Source organism: Schistocerca nitens, chromosome 2, assembly GCF_023898315.1.
Source record: "Schistocerca nitens isolate TAMUIC-IGC-003100 chromosome 2, iqSchNite1.1, whole genome shotgun sequence".
NCBI lineage: Eukaryota > Metazoa > Arthropoda > Insecta > Orthoptera > Acrididae > Schistocerca > Schistocerca nitens.
Window position 1 is genome coordinate 121,580,820 of NC_064615.1, and position 16,286 is coordinate 121,597,105.

At 42.4% G+C, this 16,286-nt stretch overlaps 1 protein-coding gene across 4 annotated transcripts in view; it reads left to right on the forward strand.

Annotated features, from left to right (window-relative positions):
- LOC126235806 (serpin B6-like) overlaps window positions 1-12,918 on the forward strand; it is a 293,511-nt gene extending 280,593 nt beyond the window's left edge. For 2 of the 4 annotated variants that reach the window (XM_049944639.1, XM_049944638.1), the window contains exon 9: window positions 12,693-12,915. In XM_049944639.1, coding sequence (XP_049800596.1) covers window positions 12,693-12,723 — 31 coding nt within the window. In that variant the 3' untranslated portion in view covers window positions 12,724-12,915. Of the gene's footprint in view, window positions 1-12,692 lie in introns of all 4 variants that reach the window. The other 2 variants (XM_049944636.1, XM_049944635.1) reach the window with 2 other exon arrangements.
- The last annotated feature ends 3,368 nt before the right edge of the window (window positions 12,919-16,286 follow it).

Genomic DNA, 16,286 nt, shown 5'->3' on the forward strand with positions numbered 1-16,286 from the left:
GTCCGTGCCATGCTGCTGATGGCACGGTGGAAGCAGAAGGCGGCGGCGTGTCGGTGGGGAGAACATCGTCGTGCCGAGGCCGTGCGGTGCAGTGGGGTTTTGATCCGATCAAAGGCGCGGAGTGCGTCGAAGATGCGATGCAATGTATTGTGAAAGTATTTGCCAGTGAGCACCGCGGTAAGAGCAACGTGTCTGGTAACAGTTTGTTATTGGCCGTATGACATAAAGGAGCAAGCATGCTGTGGCTTAACAGGTTGCGTAAGAGATGCCAGATGAGCAACACTCACGGTAATGACGGAGTTATAGAGGCGCTTGATGTCACAGCAGGGGAGAAAACAGCAAGTTGCACATGACTGACCTTGGCAGCGGATGACTTCAGTGTAGACGGAAGCATCACCTCAGAGTCCGTGAACCCTGTGCATGAGGTATGGCGACAGCAAGAGTTGGTGGAAGGCGGACGTGGTCGGTGAAACCATGGTCGGAGCAGGAAGGCGATGAGACGTAATGTGAACATGAAGAAGTTGAATCGGCGGATGAACTACTGCTGCATGGCGGAGAGGTGACACAGTTTGATGGAACTGGAGCTGCGTGTGTGCTGTCGCTGTCGGCACTGCGGTCGAGTCGTAAGGCTGCAAGCTGGTCACGCGAAACTGCTGCACGGTCATGTGTCGGAGCAGAAAGATGCTCACTCATCGAAGCAGAAATGGCAGATGTGTTGGTCGTACATTGCAGAGGTAGCGAAGAGGGCGGCAAAGCAAGCGGCACTGGAATGCGGCTGGTTATGCCGTGGTACAGAAATGAAGTGTCTGCAACTACCAAGGAAAGGTGGCAGCGGCATAGATAAGTTGCTTGTATCACATCAGTAACGTAGAATTTCCACTTGAGGCAGTATGATGATGACAGTTGTGACATCTGGGACATAGATCCATGTAGCGTGATCATCAGGGTATTAGTTGTAGCTGGTAGTAATGGCAAAGGATCGTCAGCAGTCGGAGGCGGAACAATGACAGGAGCATCTTGTGGCATGTCGTGCTCGGTCGGTGTCGGCTGCAGCATGTGTAACTGATCTTGTACCAACAAGTTGTATGTCGCAATTTACTCACATAGCTGTCGCAGTTGTTCAGGCGAAAATGCATCTCGTTGCATGTCATGCTCGGTTGGTGTCAGCTGCAGCATGTGTAACTGATCTTGTACCAACAAGTTGTATGTCGCAATTTGCTCACGTAGCTGTTGCAGTTGTTCAGGTGAAAATGTATGTCATGAAGCAGTCTGCTGTGTATCACTGAGTAAGATGGGGTCGAAATCAGAATCTGTCTCTATCAAAGGGTAACCTGGCGTACAAGACAAGGTCGGCGGCACAGTATTGACGTAACAGTTTGAGGAGAAGAGATCGTGTGTGCGACCGCGAATGTGAAACTCAGTACTCAGCGAATGCGGAGTGAGAACACGTTCACTGCTGTATGAAGCATTGATACGGCTGCAATCATCTTCTGGGGTGGGTGAACAAGTTGTGGGCGCGGTCGAGTAGTGAACGACCGGGCGGTAAGCGTGCGTAGTGTCGGCGACTTGTTGACAAGATGCGGGTGCGGTAGCCATGGCGGGATCGTATGTCGCGCAGATGTTTGTTTTGACTGGGTTGAGGTCAGTGAGCCAGCAGGCGGCAGCCATGACGTCGCTGTCGGTAGCGGTTGACCAGAGTCGGTGCGGCTCGGGTGCTGCATAGAGAGAGGTATGGCATGTCCAGTGTTGCACTGAGAAACAGCCGGCATTGTCATCGGTGTAACTCTGAAAGACGGGCTGTGCGGAAACCGGGTCGAACAAATTTGTATGCGGCGCAGAAGACACGGTAGCCATGAAGGGCATTTCTGAATTCGATCAGGCATGCGATTTAGCCGTAGTTCGGAGTTCATGCAAACTGGGATTTGAAACATAGTCCCCATCTGTTGCAGTCCATTGTTTGGCATGATTGTCCGATGTCGAAGCACTGCACAAAGTTAATTCATTACACAAAAGCAAGTCAAAATTGTCCAAATTAATCGGCGAAGGAGCACTGCACTGTCCGGAAGTGAAATTACCGACGCGTTGAGTGGGTTTCGACGGATGACGTGTGCACCTCGATCGCATTGTCAGTGTGTGAGAACGTGATGAAAGTTACCAAAAAGCATGATTCACACAAGAGTCGGGATTTACACACTAATTACACTTCCTGTACACTGCATCCAGATGTGGCGCGATGCGAAGTCGATGGACGTAGAAATCTGACAAAGGTTTGCTGCATTGTTTGTCCATGGTGATGTTCCAGTACACATTTCTGGTGTCATAAGTGGCGTTCGTGAGTGTCGGGTCATCACTATGGGGATCGAGATGTTACGTACGGTAATATCGAACCCAACATTAAGTATTCGCTCATTTATAATGAACTAACTTTATTTTGATCATGTCGGAACAAACACATCTGCTCGAATACAGAGTTCAGGACACACTGAGATCAATAGTTTTCAAAGAAGTTCGTTCTCAAAGATGAGGCGGTTGACTCTTGCAGTCGATAACCGCCACAAACATAAACATGAACTTTACACGAGTTATGCTCAGCACATGATGTCTTACAGAAGAATGCTAACTGAAATATCGTATTAAAATAATTTTCAAAGTCATTGCTACATGAAACTTCCTGGCAGATTAAAACTGTGTGCCCGACCGAGACTCGAACTCGGGACCTTTGCCTTTCGCGGGCAAGTGCTCTACCATTTGAGCTACCAAAGTACGACTCACGCCCGGTCCTCACAGCTTTACATCTGCCAGTATCTCGTCTCCTACCTTCCAAACCTTACAGAAGCCTTTAGACTTCTTCAAGAAACTCCTCTGCAGTCGAAAAACAACAAAATAGTCAGCTATCTGTAAAGTAAATGAAAAGAAACAATATAATTCTGAGTCTTAATACTCTTGAATATAGAATACTGCTCACCTTGGCAGCCTAGAATGCTAGGAAAACAGCTTGTGACATACTCAGGCAGTGTGGTTTGAAACCATATTATCATTATAACCAATATGAGTCATTTGATGGTATGGCTAATTTGATATCAGGGTTTCAGAAGTTTGCTGAACATGATGAAAATGTATATGGAAACAGGATACAAATAGCGGTATATGGAATAAACTGTCCCCCCTAATATATTTTGACAAATATCATACACGTGCATACAGTACAAGGTATAAGAACAGACTGAATTAACATGGTGGCTCGGATGAGCGACCTGAGTCCCAAAGATTCATGTTGTCTATGGTCAATATGACCTATCGACACTATACAGCCCCCCACCCCCTCCGCAGTACACAGGGTGCAGAGGCAAAGCGGCAGGAGGCAGGTCCACCTCGAAGTCATTGAGCCAGCAAGAACGGACAATGTGGCGGCCAGCCTGAGAGCAGGCAGGTTGAACGGCACATGGCGGGGTGTAGGTGTGGCAAGCCCGGATGCTAATTGAGCCATCCTGCGAGATGAAGGTGCAGATTGTCGTCAGGTTGCACTCATGAAGGAGGGTGAGGCTATGCACAGCACTGACGTTTAACTGCTCATTGGGTGGTGGGGCTGCAGTGTCTGTGAACAGAATGAGAACTCGGTTGTCGAGAGTGACGATTGAAATGTTGTCCACGCAGTATGGGGGTACGTTGCAGAACAGGGTGACTACGGGAAAGGGTGTCCCTGTAGTCGATGAGGTAGCAACAAAATCCGCAAATGGGGTGGAGGGTGACATGTCTTAGAAACCCGGAGACTTCGAGGGAACAAAACGGCGTGGTGGCCGAGGAGAAACGTTGTCAGACTCCACAACAGGAGGGAGACTGGCGGGAGAGTCGTTAGGAGAACCAGACTGAGCCAGCAGAGGGATGTCGGGGTCCACAAATGCTGGTTTGAGTCAGTGTAACGAAACACTTTGCTGACTGTCTTTGACGATGATGTCAAAAGTTGTATCGCTCTAAAGGAGCCAAGATAAGGTGGTTGCAGAGGTTGTCGTCGGACCGAATCATCTCTCAGCATTACATGGGAGCAAATGTTGAGAGCGGTTGGCACGTAAGCATCCGTCGGGGAGTGGCTGATAGGTGGGTGCAGGCATGCACGTTTGAAGTGGGAGCGCATGTGACTTATGGAATCTGGGGATGGGGGGGGGGGGGGGGGGAGTCTTCAGGTACTTGAGGCTGAATGAGTTCTCCTGGTAGGATGGGGTTCTCCCTGAAAACGAATTCTGAAATAGTTCCCTGTAAGTCGGGCTTGAAAGTTGAACGGAGGCCAAGCAGTACCCATGGAAGTGCTTCAGACCACAGGCAGTCATGGCACCTGAGCACCGTTTTTAGAGTTTGGTGCCATTGTTCCACTTACCTGTTGCTTTGTGGGTGGTAGGCTGTGGTGTGAATTTTCTTTATGCCGCAGACCTTACATAAATGGTGAACAGGGAAGACTAAAAGTGCCGACCCTGGTCGGTGGTGATGGTGGTTGGACAACCGAAGCTAGCAATCCATGAGGAGATAAAACCCTTGGCCACGGTTTCGGCAGTGATGTTAGGTAAGGGGACTGCCTCTACCCAGCGGGACGTGCGGTCAATTGTGGATAGAATGCATCTGTGCCCTCTGATGGGGGAGGAGGACCAATGTGATCAATATGTACATGATGAAATCGTCCTGGAGGGATGTCGAATTTGCCCAGTGGTGGGGTCGGGTGGCAGTCAAATTTGTTGTGTTGGCAGGGGACACAGCTGTGTGACAGGCCCATTTTACATTTTTCCAAACGAAACGCTTGGAGACGAGCCATATAGTGGTGCAGATGCCAGGGTGAGCGAGGTTATGCAGCGTATTGAAGGCCTGCTGGTGCCAGGGGAGGGGGAGAGTAATGGGTGTAAGGTACTGGTAAGAAGAGTCACACCACACCTCGTCCACAACACCGGGGAATTTAGCTTTAGTAAACACAAGCGATGTTTGAGGGTCCATGAGGAGAGCTTGAGATTCCTCGTCGGAAGCTTGTACGACAGCCATGTTGGATAAGCCAATGATGCGTGAAATAGTGTTGATCTGCAAAAAAAAAAATCTGCGGCGATGTTGTCCATGCCTTTGACGTATAGAACGTCAGTTGTGAATTGGGAGACTACATCAAAGTGATGGAAATGTTGAGGGGGGTGGGTCCTCAGGGGGGGTTGCAGAAAGCATCTGCGAGTGGTTTGTGATCCATGAGGATGAAGAACGAGCGACCCTCCACATTGGCCTCGTAGACTCAAAGAAGTTCTCTATTGAAAGTGGAGTATTTCTTCTGAGCTGTTGATAATTTTTTAGAGAAGAAATGAAGAGGGGAAACCATGGCTGCCTTGCGTTGCTGTAGTACCGCTCCCTCTGCGATGTTACTGGTGTCTGTAGTGATGAACAACTTGGCCAAGGGGTCGGGGTGGGCAAGTGTCACAGCATGAGCTAAAGAAGTCTTTAATGCATTGAAAGCCTCCAGCATAGGTGCAGTCTAGCGAATGGGTTTGAGTCCTGAAGTCTGTTTACCTGACAGTGAGTCTGTCAGCAGGGCCCACATGTCAGCGGCAGAAGGCAGGTGATGACGGTAGTGATTTATTGTGCCCAGGAAATGTCAGAGTTCTTTGTAAGTAGCCAGAGGTGGCAGTGAAGTGATGGCATGCATGCGAGATTTGGGAGGCTGTATTCTGTCGGTGGAGACAGTGTATCCCAAGAAAGTGACAGAAGGCTGATGCAACTGGAATTTTCCTTTGTTCACCTGGATACCATTAGAGTTCTAGGTCTGGAGGACCATGGATAAATGATTTTCATGTTCCTCAGCTGACTTGCTGAAAATGAGTATGTCGTCCAAAACTCAAAATGTTGTAAGATGGAGTCAATGAAATACTGCCACATTTGCAACATGTTTTTTTAGGCCAAATGGCATGAAGTTGTATTGGAACAAACCAAGCGGCGTGATAATAGCTGTTTTAGGGATGTCATCTGGCGCTACGGGAATCTGGTGATAGGCACGTTTACAGTCAATAACACTGAAGAACTGAAGAATATTATACAACCCCCTATGCATTGCTCCCACAAAGATAGTCAAGACAAGATTAGACTAATTATGGTGTGCAGAGAGGGATTTAAGCAATCATCCTTCTTCTGCTCCATACAAGATATGATCAAAAATTAATCTGAATATTTTGTTTCTCTTAAAGAATCTTTATTTCTTCTTCAACATCAATTTTGTTCCCTTCAAAGTAATCCCCCACAGAAATAATACACTTGTACCAGCACTTTTTTCAGTCTTGGAAGAACTTTTGGAACTCACTTTTCGATATGATGTTCATGTCCTTCAGTGATTCTGTTTTTATCTTATCAGTGGTGGCAAAACATCATCCTTTCATGGTTCTCTTCAGCCTTGGAAATAGAGAGAAGTCACAAGCGAACACATCTGGCCAGCTTGGTGGCTGAGGCGACAGAACAGTTTTGTTTTTTGGCAAAAATTCATGAACAAGCATAGAGGTGTGAGCAGGAGCAATTTCCATGAGTGGTTTTGCCACAATTTTGGTTGTTTTCTTTGGATTGCTTCGTGTAGATTGTGCATATCTTCCAGGTAGTATTCCTTATTGAACATATGACCATAAAGCAGGAACTCATGATGTGCTAACCCTTTGTACCTGAAGAAAACAGTGAGAAAAACCTTCACATGTAATTGAACATGTCGAATTTTTTTAGGTCTTGGCTCTTCAGGCAGTTTCCATTGGGACAATTGGGCCTTAGTTTCAATGTCATTCCCATCTACCTACATTTTGTCACCTGTTATAATCTTTAGACACTCTGGATCATTGTTGACTTAATTCAGTAATTTCTGACTGATGTCCATACAATATCCTTTTTGGTTGAAGTTCAACCATTTCACAACAAATTTTGCTGCTACACGTTTCATGCCCCCCCCCCCCCCCAAAAAAAAAAAAAAAAACAAAAAAAAAAAAACCAAAAAAAAAATCGCTTGGCATGAACCAAAGGATATGCTGACATCATTAGCAACCACTCTGATGGTTATTTGCCATTTTTCCAGAACCATTTTCCCTACTTCTTCCATATTGTCATCAGTAATTGATGTGCTAGAGCATCCAGGATGGTCATCGTCTTGATCTTCTTGACTTCTTTAAAATGTTTATACCACTTGTAAACTCTCCTCTTACTCATAGCAGATTCGTCAAAAGTCACAGTCAACTTTCAAATGTGGTGCTGCACTTTATTCCGTTTTTCAAGCAAACTTTAATGCAAATTCTTTTATCCAACTTTCTCGAAAGTAAAAATTCACTGAGTACTTGAAAACAAAATCAAATGGCTCTGAGCACTATGGGACTTAACATCTGAGGTCATCAGTCGCCTAGAACTTAGAACTACTTAAACCTAACTAACCTAAGGACATCACAAACATCTATGCCCAAGGCAGGATTCAAACCTGCGACCGTAGCGGTCGCGCGGTTCCAGACTGAGGCACCTAGAACCACTCGGCCACAACGGCCGGCATTTGAAAACATGTATAACCTTTTTGACTGTAAACAATAAACTAAATCTTCAAAACAGCTGAAAATGCAAACATACATCAGGCACATGTGTACCAACAAGATAAAAAAAATGGGAAATCAGATGTATAAGGCCAGGGGAATTAAAAAATTCCCATTACTTTTTGATCACACCTAGTACATGAATGGAACAGGAAGAAATTCTAATAAGTTATACAATGGGAAGTAACCTCCACCATACACTTCAAAATGATTTCCAAAGTATACAGGGTGTATGAAAAAGGACCTTACAACTTTACATATCTGTATAAACTTATTCATAATGTGGGGCGGCGGGTGGAATAATTTTGCTATATAATATGTTTTGTAATGTAGAAAAGATGCATTTCCCAGCCGATGCACCATTTGTGGGGCAGCGGGTGGAATAATTTTGCTATATAATATGTTTTGTAATGTAGAAAAGATGCATTTCCCTGCCGATGCACCACATGTGGGGCAGCGGGTGGAATTATTGTTATTTAAATGTTCCTATTATTTATTTAATGCTGTTGTTTGCCGCTCTCAACACTGGCTCTCTAGCTACAATATTGGCAACCAGAAAGTGATTAGCAAAACGTGATGCCTGTAATTAGAATTCCAAGTGCCCACTTCATCTGGGAAATACACTTATAGCTACAGCTTATAGCTCTGAGGAATTAGGAGATTGTCTGGGATTCATAATCAAAAATGATTCTATAAAAATGTTCACTATATTCTGAAAGTCACAGACCAAAAAGGATCCACACAATCCAACTAACAGAGCAGTTCAGAGTCTAATGCGCTGATGCAACTATAACTGTACAAATTAGATGTTTAAGTGAATGCTCGCCATAATTTGATGATAATGTTCATCAAACGCCACGCTAAATAATGGTAGAATGTTTGTCCCACGGAAGCACGTGAAAGTATGACATACGGAAACTGAAGATAGATCATTAAAGTTATCCCAGAATTAACACTTTACTCGAAAATGATTTCATGGTTACGCGTATCCCGAGTAACTTATTACGGCATCCGAGGCTGTTTATAGCAATGATACCGACGCGACACGACGCGACTCCTGGCACAGATGGTGTGCTAATCAGCGTCTGGAGAGAACTGGGGCCTTACTTCCTCGCGCAACGTTCTTATATATAAAGCCGCGGCGCGGACGGCTAAGGGAACGCCTGATCAAATCGGCTCTCCCGACTAGCCGCTGGGCTAGTAATGCACCACTTTAAGTTATTGAATAAATCATCGCTTCCTTTGCTGATGGCCGATGAAGCTCTCAATTTAAATGTACAATCAGCACACAGGTAAGTAATCATAATAAAAATCTGACGTGGCTAAGTCAATTATTTTGGGCGAGAGAATTAATTTAATTACACTACCCGCAGTAGACGAGCTCTGAACTTGCCCTTTGGAGATACGCTATCGCTATAGTTCTATAGTTATTCAATTGAAACTTCTCACATCTTTATGACTATAGCGGATCTCCCTTCTACTTAAATTTAAACATCCTAGCCTTATTTATTCGCCTACTTAATCTATCTTGCTTCCTTAATTTTTAAGACAAAAACCATAAAATCATGAATTTCAACTAAAATTTTAATTTGTGAGATCCAGAATACTGTTTCTACTAAATTATTATGAAAAAGGAATCTAAATATAAATTTTTAAGTCTTTAGCTCTTTTCTGTTGCGCCAATGATTTTTACAGAAAAACGTCCAAATTTTGAAATGGTTAAAGTTATTGAACTGATATTCAACACATATTGATTTAGTATTACTCCTGACATGCTAGAAACGTTTCAGGTTATTTACTTGATTTTTAAAGTATTGCGCAACATTTATGACGTCAGAGCTAGTTACAGCGGACTAGGCTGGCACACAATGGAAAGACTGATGAGAATTTTATAAGGCATGAGTAGGCTGCTTCCCTACAACAAGACTTACAGACTGAGTCTTGGTGCCATCTTGAAAGCAAACACATCAAGTTTGGACTCAAATGATACACTAGTATCAACAGCTCACTGAGTTTGAATGAGGTCATGTAATAGGGTTATGAGAAGCTGGATGTTTCTTCTGTGGTATTGCAGAAAGACTTGGCAGGAATGTAACCAATGTACATGATTTCTGGCACCGGTAGTCATGGGAATGTACAGTAGCAAGAAGACTAGGCTCCGGATAGCCGTATGTCACTACCAAGAGTCATGTTTGGCATATGGCTGTGGCGCATTGTACTGTGTCTGCAGCAGCAATGCAAGTAGCAGTTGGCACCACAGTGACACAATGAATTGGTATAAATCGGTTACTTCAAGGACAGCTCCGAGTCAGGTGCCACATGGCATGCATTTCACTAACCCCAAGCCACTGCTGTTTGCAACTTCAGTGGTGCCAAGTGAGATCTCAGTGGAGGGTGGGGTGTAAGTCTGTTGTGTTTTCTGATGAAAGCCAGTTCTGCCTTGCTGCCAGTGATGGCTGTGTTTTGGTTATGAGGAAGCCAGATGAGCACCTGCAACCAATCTGTTTGCAGCCTAGACGCAATGGATCTACACCTGGAGGTGCAATTTCATGACAGCAGGAGCATTGTCATGGTTATCCCATGCACCCAGACTGAAAATTTATATGTCCGTATGGTGATTCAACAAGCTGCACTGCCATTTATTAATAGCACTCCAGGGGGTGTTTTCCAAAAGGATAATACTCACCCACATACCACTGTTGTAATCCCTGACGCTCTACAGAGTGTCAACATGTTGCCTTTGTCTGTTCAGTCATCAGGTCTGTCTTCAACAGAGCACTTATGGGACATTATCGAATGACAATTCCAATGTCATCCACAATCAACATTAGCCATCCCTGTGTTGATCGACCAAGTGCGATTGCATCGAACATCATCCTGCGAAACTGGCATTCGCACTTGTGCAACACAATGTGTGCATGTTTGCATGCTAGCATTGTATGTTCTGGCACTTACACCCTTTATTATTGTACCAGCATTTAACATTTGCAATGGCTTTTCTCAGGCTTGCATCAACCTGTGATCTTGTATTGTTAATTACTTAATTTTGTTACCTACACAAATGTACTCCTGAAATTTCATTTCTCTACATTAATAATTTCTTGATGTTGGAACTTTTCTTCCTTCAGTGTATTCAAATTTCTTACCTTTTGTATTTGCCCAGTATCTGTTATCAAATATTTTGCAACACTTTTTATATTTGGTATAAATTTTTTCCCACTGCAGAAAAAGCCTGTCATGGTAGCTGTCTCTTCTAGCTGACTAACTTGCACTGCTGCATCTGTTAGACTTTCGTAGAGTATGACAAAATCATCTGTAAATGTTAATAGTTCTTTTTTATCTATTTTTATACACTGATTTTATGTTAACCCAGATTTGGTGATAATAGATTTGTATTTGGGCATCCTTCACTCAAACAATAACAACAACAAGAGGTGTCTGTGTTGGTTTTGGTTGTGGCAGTGGTAGCCTACACTAGATTTGGACCCTGACTCTCATTGCAATGTTAGTCTAGTGTCTAACATTGAGAGCCCTGTTTCCTGGAAGCAAAATCACTTGCATTAGTTTGTTAGATTGAGCAAACATGAAAACCTTGCTGAGTAATAGATAGCTGAATTTTAAGGGTTCAGCACATATCTGAACTTATTCCTCATAATTTGGCTTCTCATTTTAGATAAGATTGTTGTAGTTCTAGGATGCAGTTGAAGATAGAAAACTTCTAGAACACTGCAATCAATTGCTAATCATAATAGCGACCTGTCTTACCTATGAATTTTTTAGTGCTGACTGATTCAGGCTTTTGTTTTTGTAGGAATCAAACATTTCTATGCTGTGCAGGTCAGTAAGTAATTACAGCTGTCAACGGCTGTCAGTTGAGCCACTGTAAGCTTGTGAAATAAGCATTTGGAGTACTCATTCAACTTGTGGCCATTGTCAGATGCTGGAAATGAAATGAAGGCCTGATTGGGAGTTATGATAACAGAGTTAAAATAGGAGTTGTATGATAAGTTTTTAGTAGTATGCAAATTAGTGCACTGTCTGTATTCGTAACATCTAAAATTATTGTTGATGTTGTAGCCGACACTGATCAGGACAGTCTGTTCCATAAAGAAGGTTGAACCCATATAAATTTCAAGTAGAGAAAAATAAGATTACTGTTACGTTCCAAAATACTTATTGTCAGTTTTTGTGTAACCTTCCATTACTAGAAGTTACAATTCCAGAATAAATAGTGACATTTTATTCAATTTAGCAAAGATAAAGACAGTCTGGGGAAAATGTAAATAAAAAGACTGGAGGAAGACAATGAATACAAGATGAACAATTGATAAAAAAACAAGTTTATGTTTGCTGGAGAGTTGTGACAGTTGTTACACAAATGGGGTAACAAATAACTAGTCCCAATGTGATGTTTTCCACATACAAGGCATGTATAAGGACACTACAGACAAATTTTGATGCTAGCAGACTGGAAGATATGATTGTTTTTGGCAGGATGTATATCTTTTGATGAGGACATACTATGAACAGTGAGGAGCACTGGGCATGGTCAATCTCTGACATAGTCAATGTCTTGCATCCCATAGAAGAAAAAGACCCATCAGTTTTCTTGTAACTTCATTGTAACCTAAAAATTATTTTCTTCATAAAATTATCTTTCTTATTTATTAATATGTATGTTTACACAATTTTGTGCTCTTGCATGTGTATATGTATTACTTAGACAGATAAATATTTGATCTCGTTGATGTTTCATTCATTAGCTACATAAAGATATTTGAGTAGTAGGAAAGACATTAAAACAATTTCCTCCAGGAAACTTTACTGGGATTGGCTGCCATATTGGGGTATCCTTCGATGGTGACATAAGTTTTACATAAATACATTTTTACACTAAGTGCTACATATTGTTTTTTATCTACAGAGAACACACTGATAGAAATCTAAAATAGAAGTTATGGTTCATTTTTATGAAATTATAGCATTCAACTTAAGGTTTTCAATCTTGATCGTTCCACTGTATTGTATTTTTTGTATTGTATTATAACTCTTGTTGATTTACAAGTTACTATAGTTAATGTGTTTCTAATACATTTTTCCTCTGTTCAATTGGAATAATTTCTATTGCAGCAATAGCCCTCATGAAGAGACTTGTGGTTAAATGGAAGAAGGACCTCTTCAATTCTGTTTCTCAGCAATGTAATTGATGATATGCTAAGATAGTGTTGCACCAGTGTTGTTACTTTAGTGGTTATCAAATACTAATCAACTTGTTCTTTGACACACTCTTGGCTTATTCAATACTTGAAATGTTTCATAACAAGAAATGTAACAGTTGTGTAAGAAAGAGTACACACAGCTTTATATGAACTCTTGATTATTATAAAGTTTAATTGTTACTAAATACAACTGCTGCTCCTGTTTTTGTAATAAATGCTCTAACAGAATGTGAAGCAAATTTTCTTATCTTTGTTAACCACCAACACAGGTGATAGTTTGTAACTACCCTGTACCAAAGTACATGAAATAAGTTTTGTATGTTACTTTTGTTTGCATTTGATTTATGTTGTCGCATCCGCCCCCTTAGCTGAGTTGTCAGCACATCTGATTGCCATGCAGCAAGCCCAGGTTTGAGTCCCAGCTGGGTCAGAGATTTTTTCTGCCTGGGGACTGGGTGTTGCCTCGTCCTCCTCATCATTTCATCATAATCAATACACAAGTCACCTAGTGTGACATCAACTGAAAAGACTTGCACTTCGGTGGCCAAACTTTGCAGGTGGGTACTCCCAACCATATGATCATTTCATTTATGTTGTTGCATATCTCTTGCAATCTTTTCTACAGTATTTTGATAAATGATTAAAGCAGTAATTAAACTGTTAAAGAAATTTTGAATGTATGGAGAAAAGGTTTTCACTCACCTACAACTGCAACATAATAATGCAACTAATAGTATAGCCAGTTCCTAATGAGTTACAGAGATGAGCAATTTTGTATTTTTGAGAAACTTACGTCAGATGTGTGTTTTACTTGTGAGAGTTTCCATCCTCATCATACTAGTACCTTGTAGAATTTTTTATCATTTTCCTTGTGTATTGTAGTTTACTAGTGATTTGCATGCCATTATTGTATAATTTAATTCTCAGTGATGATCAGTTTTGAATGTGCCTTTTTTGCTCTTAGGCACTGAAGACCACCACTGAAATTAATGCTTTAACTTCTCACTTCAGGTCAATATGACCCTTTTAGCAAACCTTTTGTTTGTGGCCTGTCTCTTTAGTTATAGTTGAAACAACTGGCAGCCTCATTGTTTACTCAACTTCTTTTGTTTTGACCCATGGAATCTATCCTTTGTCTGCTTCTGTTTCTCATATAAATTAATGACCTACCTTTGTCATACAAAGCATGCAAATTTACTGTGTCTGTTGATGGTACTAGCATAATAATAAACAATAAACAGTCCACTGCTCTAAATACTAATACCACAAATTACTTTTAGAATTCCTAATCTGGTTCAAAGTAAACTTACTGACAGTAGACTTGAGCAAAACAAATTATGCTCAATACAGTTTTGATCACAAATTCCTACAGGAGATACCTACTGTACATGACCATTGGAAAATACAAAGGGTACACCACACCATAGACAGCAGGGTTAGCTGGGAGCTTCATGTCCTCCAGACCATAAAAAGGTTTTCATCAGCTTCTTTTACCATTAGCACAATCTCACAATTTGGAGACACCAGTGTCACGAAGTACACTTATATTGGCATTTTCACTCTACTATGTGCAATGGAATCATCTTATAGGGCAATCCATCACACCAAAGAAAATTTTCTCTCTGCGTGAAAAGGTTGTCCGAATTATGCACAGACTGCAACTGAGAACTCCTGTCATTATCTCCTTAATTGTAATATAACAATATTTTGAGAAGTGTAGCTGCTACTCACCATGCTGTGGAGATACTGTGTCAGAGACATGCACAACAAAAAGATTGTCACACAATAAGCTTCCTGCCAACAGGCCTTTGTGAAAAGTAGACAACAAATACACACACACACACACACACACACACACACACACACACACACACACACACGACCACAATCTCTGGCAGCTGGAGCCAGACTACAAACAGCAGCGCATGGTGGGAAAGGCTGCCAGATGAGGGTAAGGAAGAGGCTAGGGCAGGTAGGGTGAGGGATAGCAGGGTAAGGGTGGGGGACGGTAAAGTGCTGCTGCGAGAGAGCATGCAGGTACGAGGTGGAGAGAGGGTAGGGCAGCAAAGTGCAGTCAGGAGGTTAGACGGCGGGCAGGGGAGAGAGGGGTGGGGGGAGGGGGGGGGGGTAGTGGGAAAGGAGAGAAGAAGGGCAACAGATTTTCCATGTGGTGTGGAAGTTGCGATTCAAACTCATCAGTCAAGTGTCCATGAGCTGCATATCACACGAAGTGCCTGACACTTGCTCAAAATTTAACACCGGCTATAGGTTGGTAGTGTTATCCTTTGATGCATGCAGCAACTGTTCTGAAGAAGTGATGTCCACAGGAGCTGGCAAAGCAGGTTAACCTTACTTTTAATGTTTTTATCATTTGCCATTGTGTTCAATGGGCTTACCACTTGTAGGGATGATGCTGCACAAGCAAATAATTATATTACTGATAACATCCATGTAACACACCAAAGAATAAATAGTAAGCAAGTAAGTACACAAATACAAGGCAGGAAATGGAAAGTACTCTAAAGTAAATATAACAGTCAATACAAAGACGTTCCAAATTTTTTGTCTTAAAGATCGACTATTTGCAATGCCACAATATATTCTTTAATTCGTTCAACATCCTGTTGTCTCACATACATAAGAGGATCTACAGAATATGTGTACAAATAAAATACTTAAATAAATGACCACCTTTGCTGCTGACTATTCTGGCAAACTGGCCCGTTGCAGTCACTTCTGTTCTCTTTGTGTCCACAAAATGGCCTGACATGAGTGTATATATGTAATAATCATTGCTGTGTCTCAGCTCTATCAGATCATAAGTTACTCTTAATTCAATTCTATCATTATTATGAAGAGTAACTTCTATCATTATTATGCCTCCCCCCATGAACCATGGACCTTGCCGTTGGTGGGGAGGCTTGCGTGCCTCAACGATACAGATAGCCGTACCGTAGGTGCAACCACAACGGAGGGGTATCTGTTGAGAGGCCAGACAAACGTGTGGTTCCTGAAGAGGGGCAGCAGCCTTTTCAGTAGTTGCAGGGGCAGCAGTCTGGATGATTGACTGATCTGGCCTTGTAACATTAACCAAAACGGCCTTGCTGTGCTGGTACTGCGAAAGGCTGAAAGCAAGGGGAAACTACAGCCGTAATTTTTCCCGAGGGCATGCAGCTTTACTGTATGGTTAAATGATGATGGCGTCCTCTTGGGTAAAATATTCCGGAGGTAAAATAGTCCCCCATTTGGATCTCCGGGGCGGAGACTACTCAAGAGGACGTTGTTATCAGGAGAAAGAAAACTGACGTTCTACGGATCGGAGCGTGGAATGCCAGATCCCTTAATTGGGCAGGTAGGTTAGAAAATTTAAAAAGGGAAATGGATAGGTTAAAGTTAGATATAGTGGGAATTAGCGAAGTTCGGTGGCAGGAGGGACAAGACTTTTGGTCAGGTGTATACAGGGTTATAAATACAAAATCAAATAGGAATAATGCAGGAGTAGGTT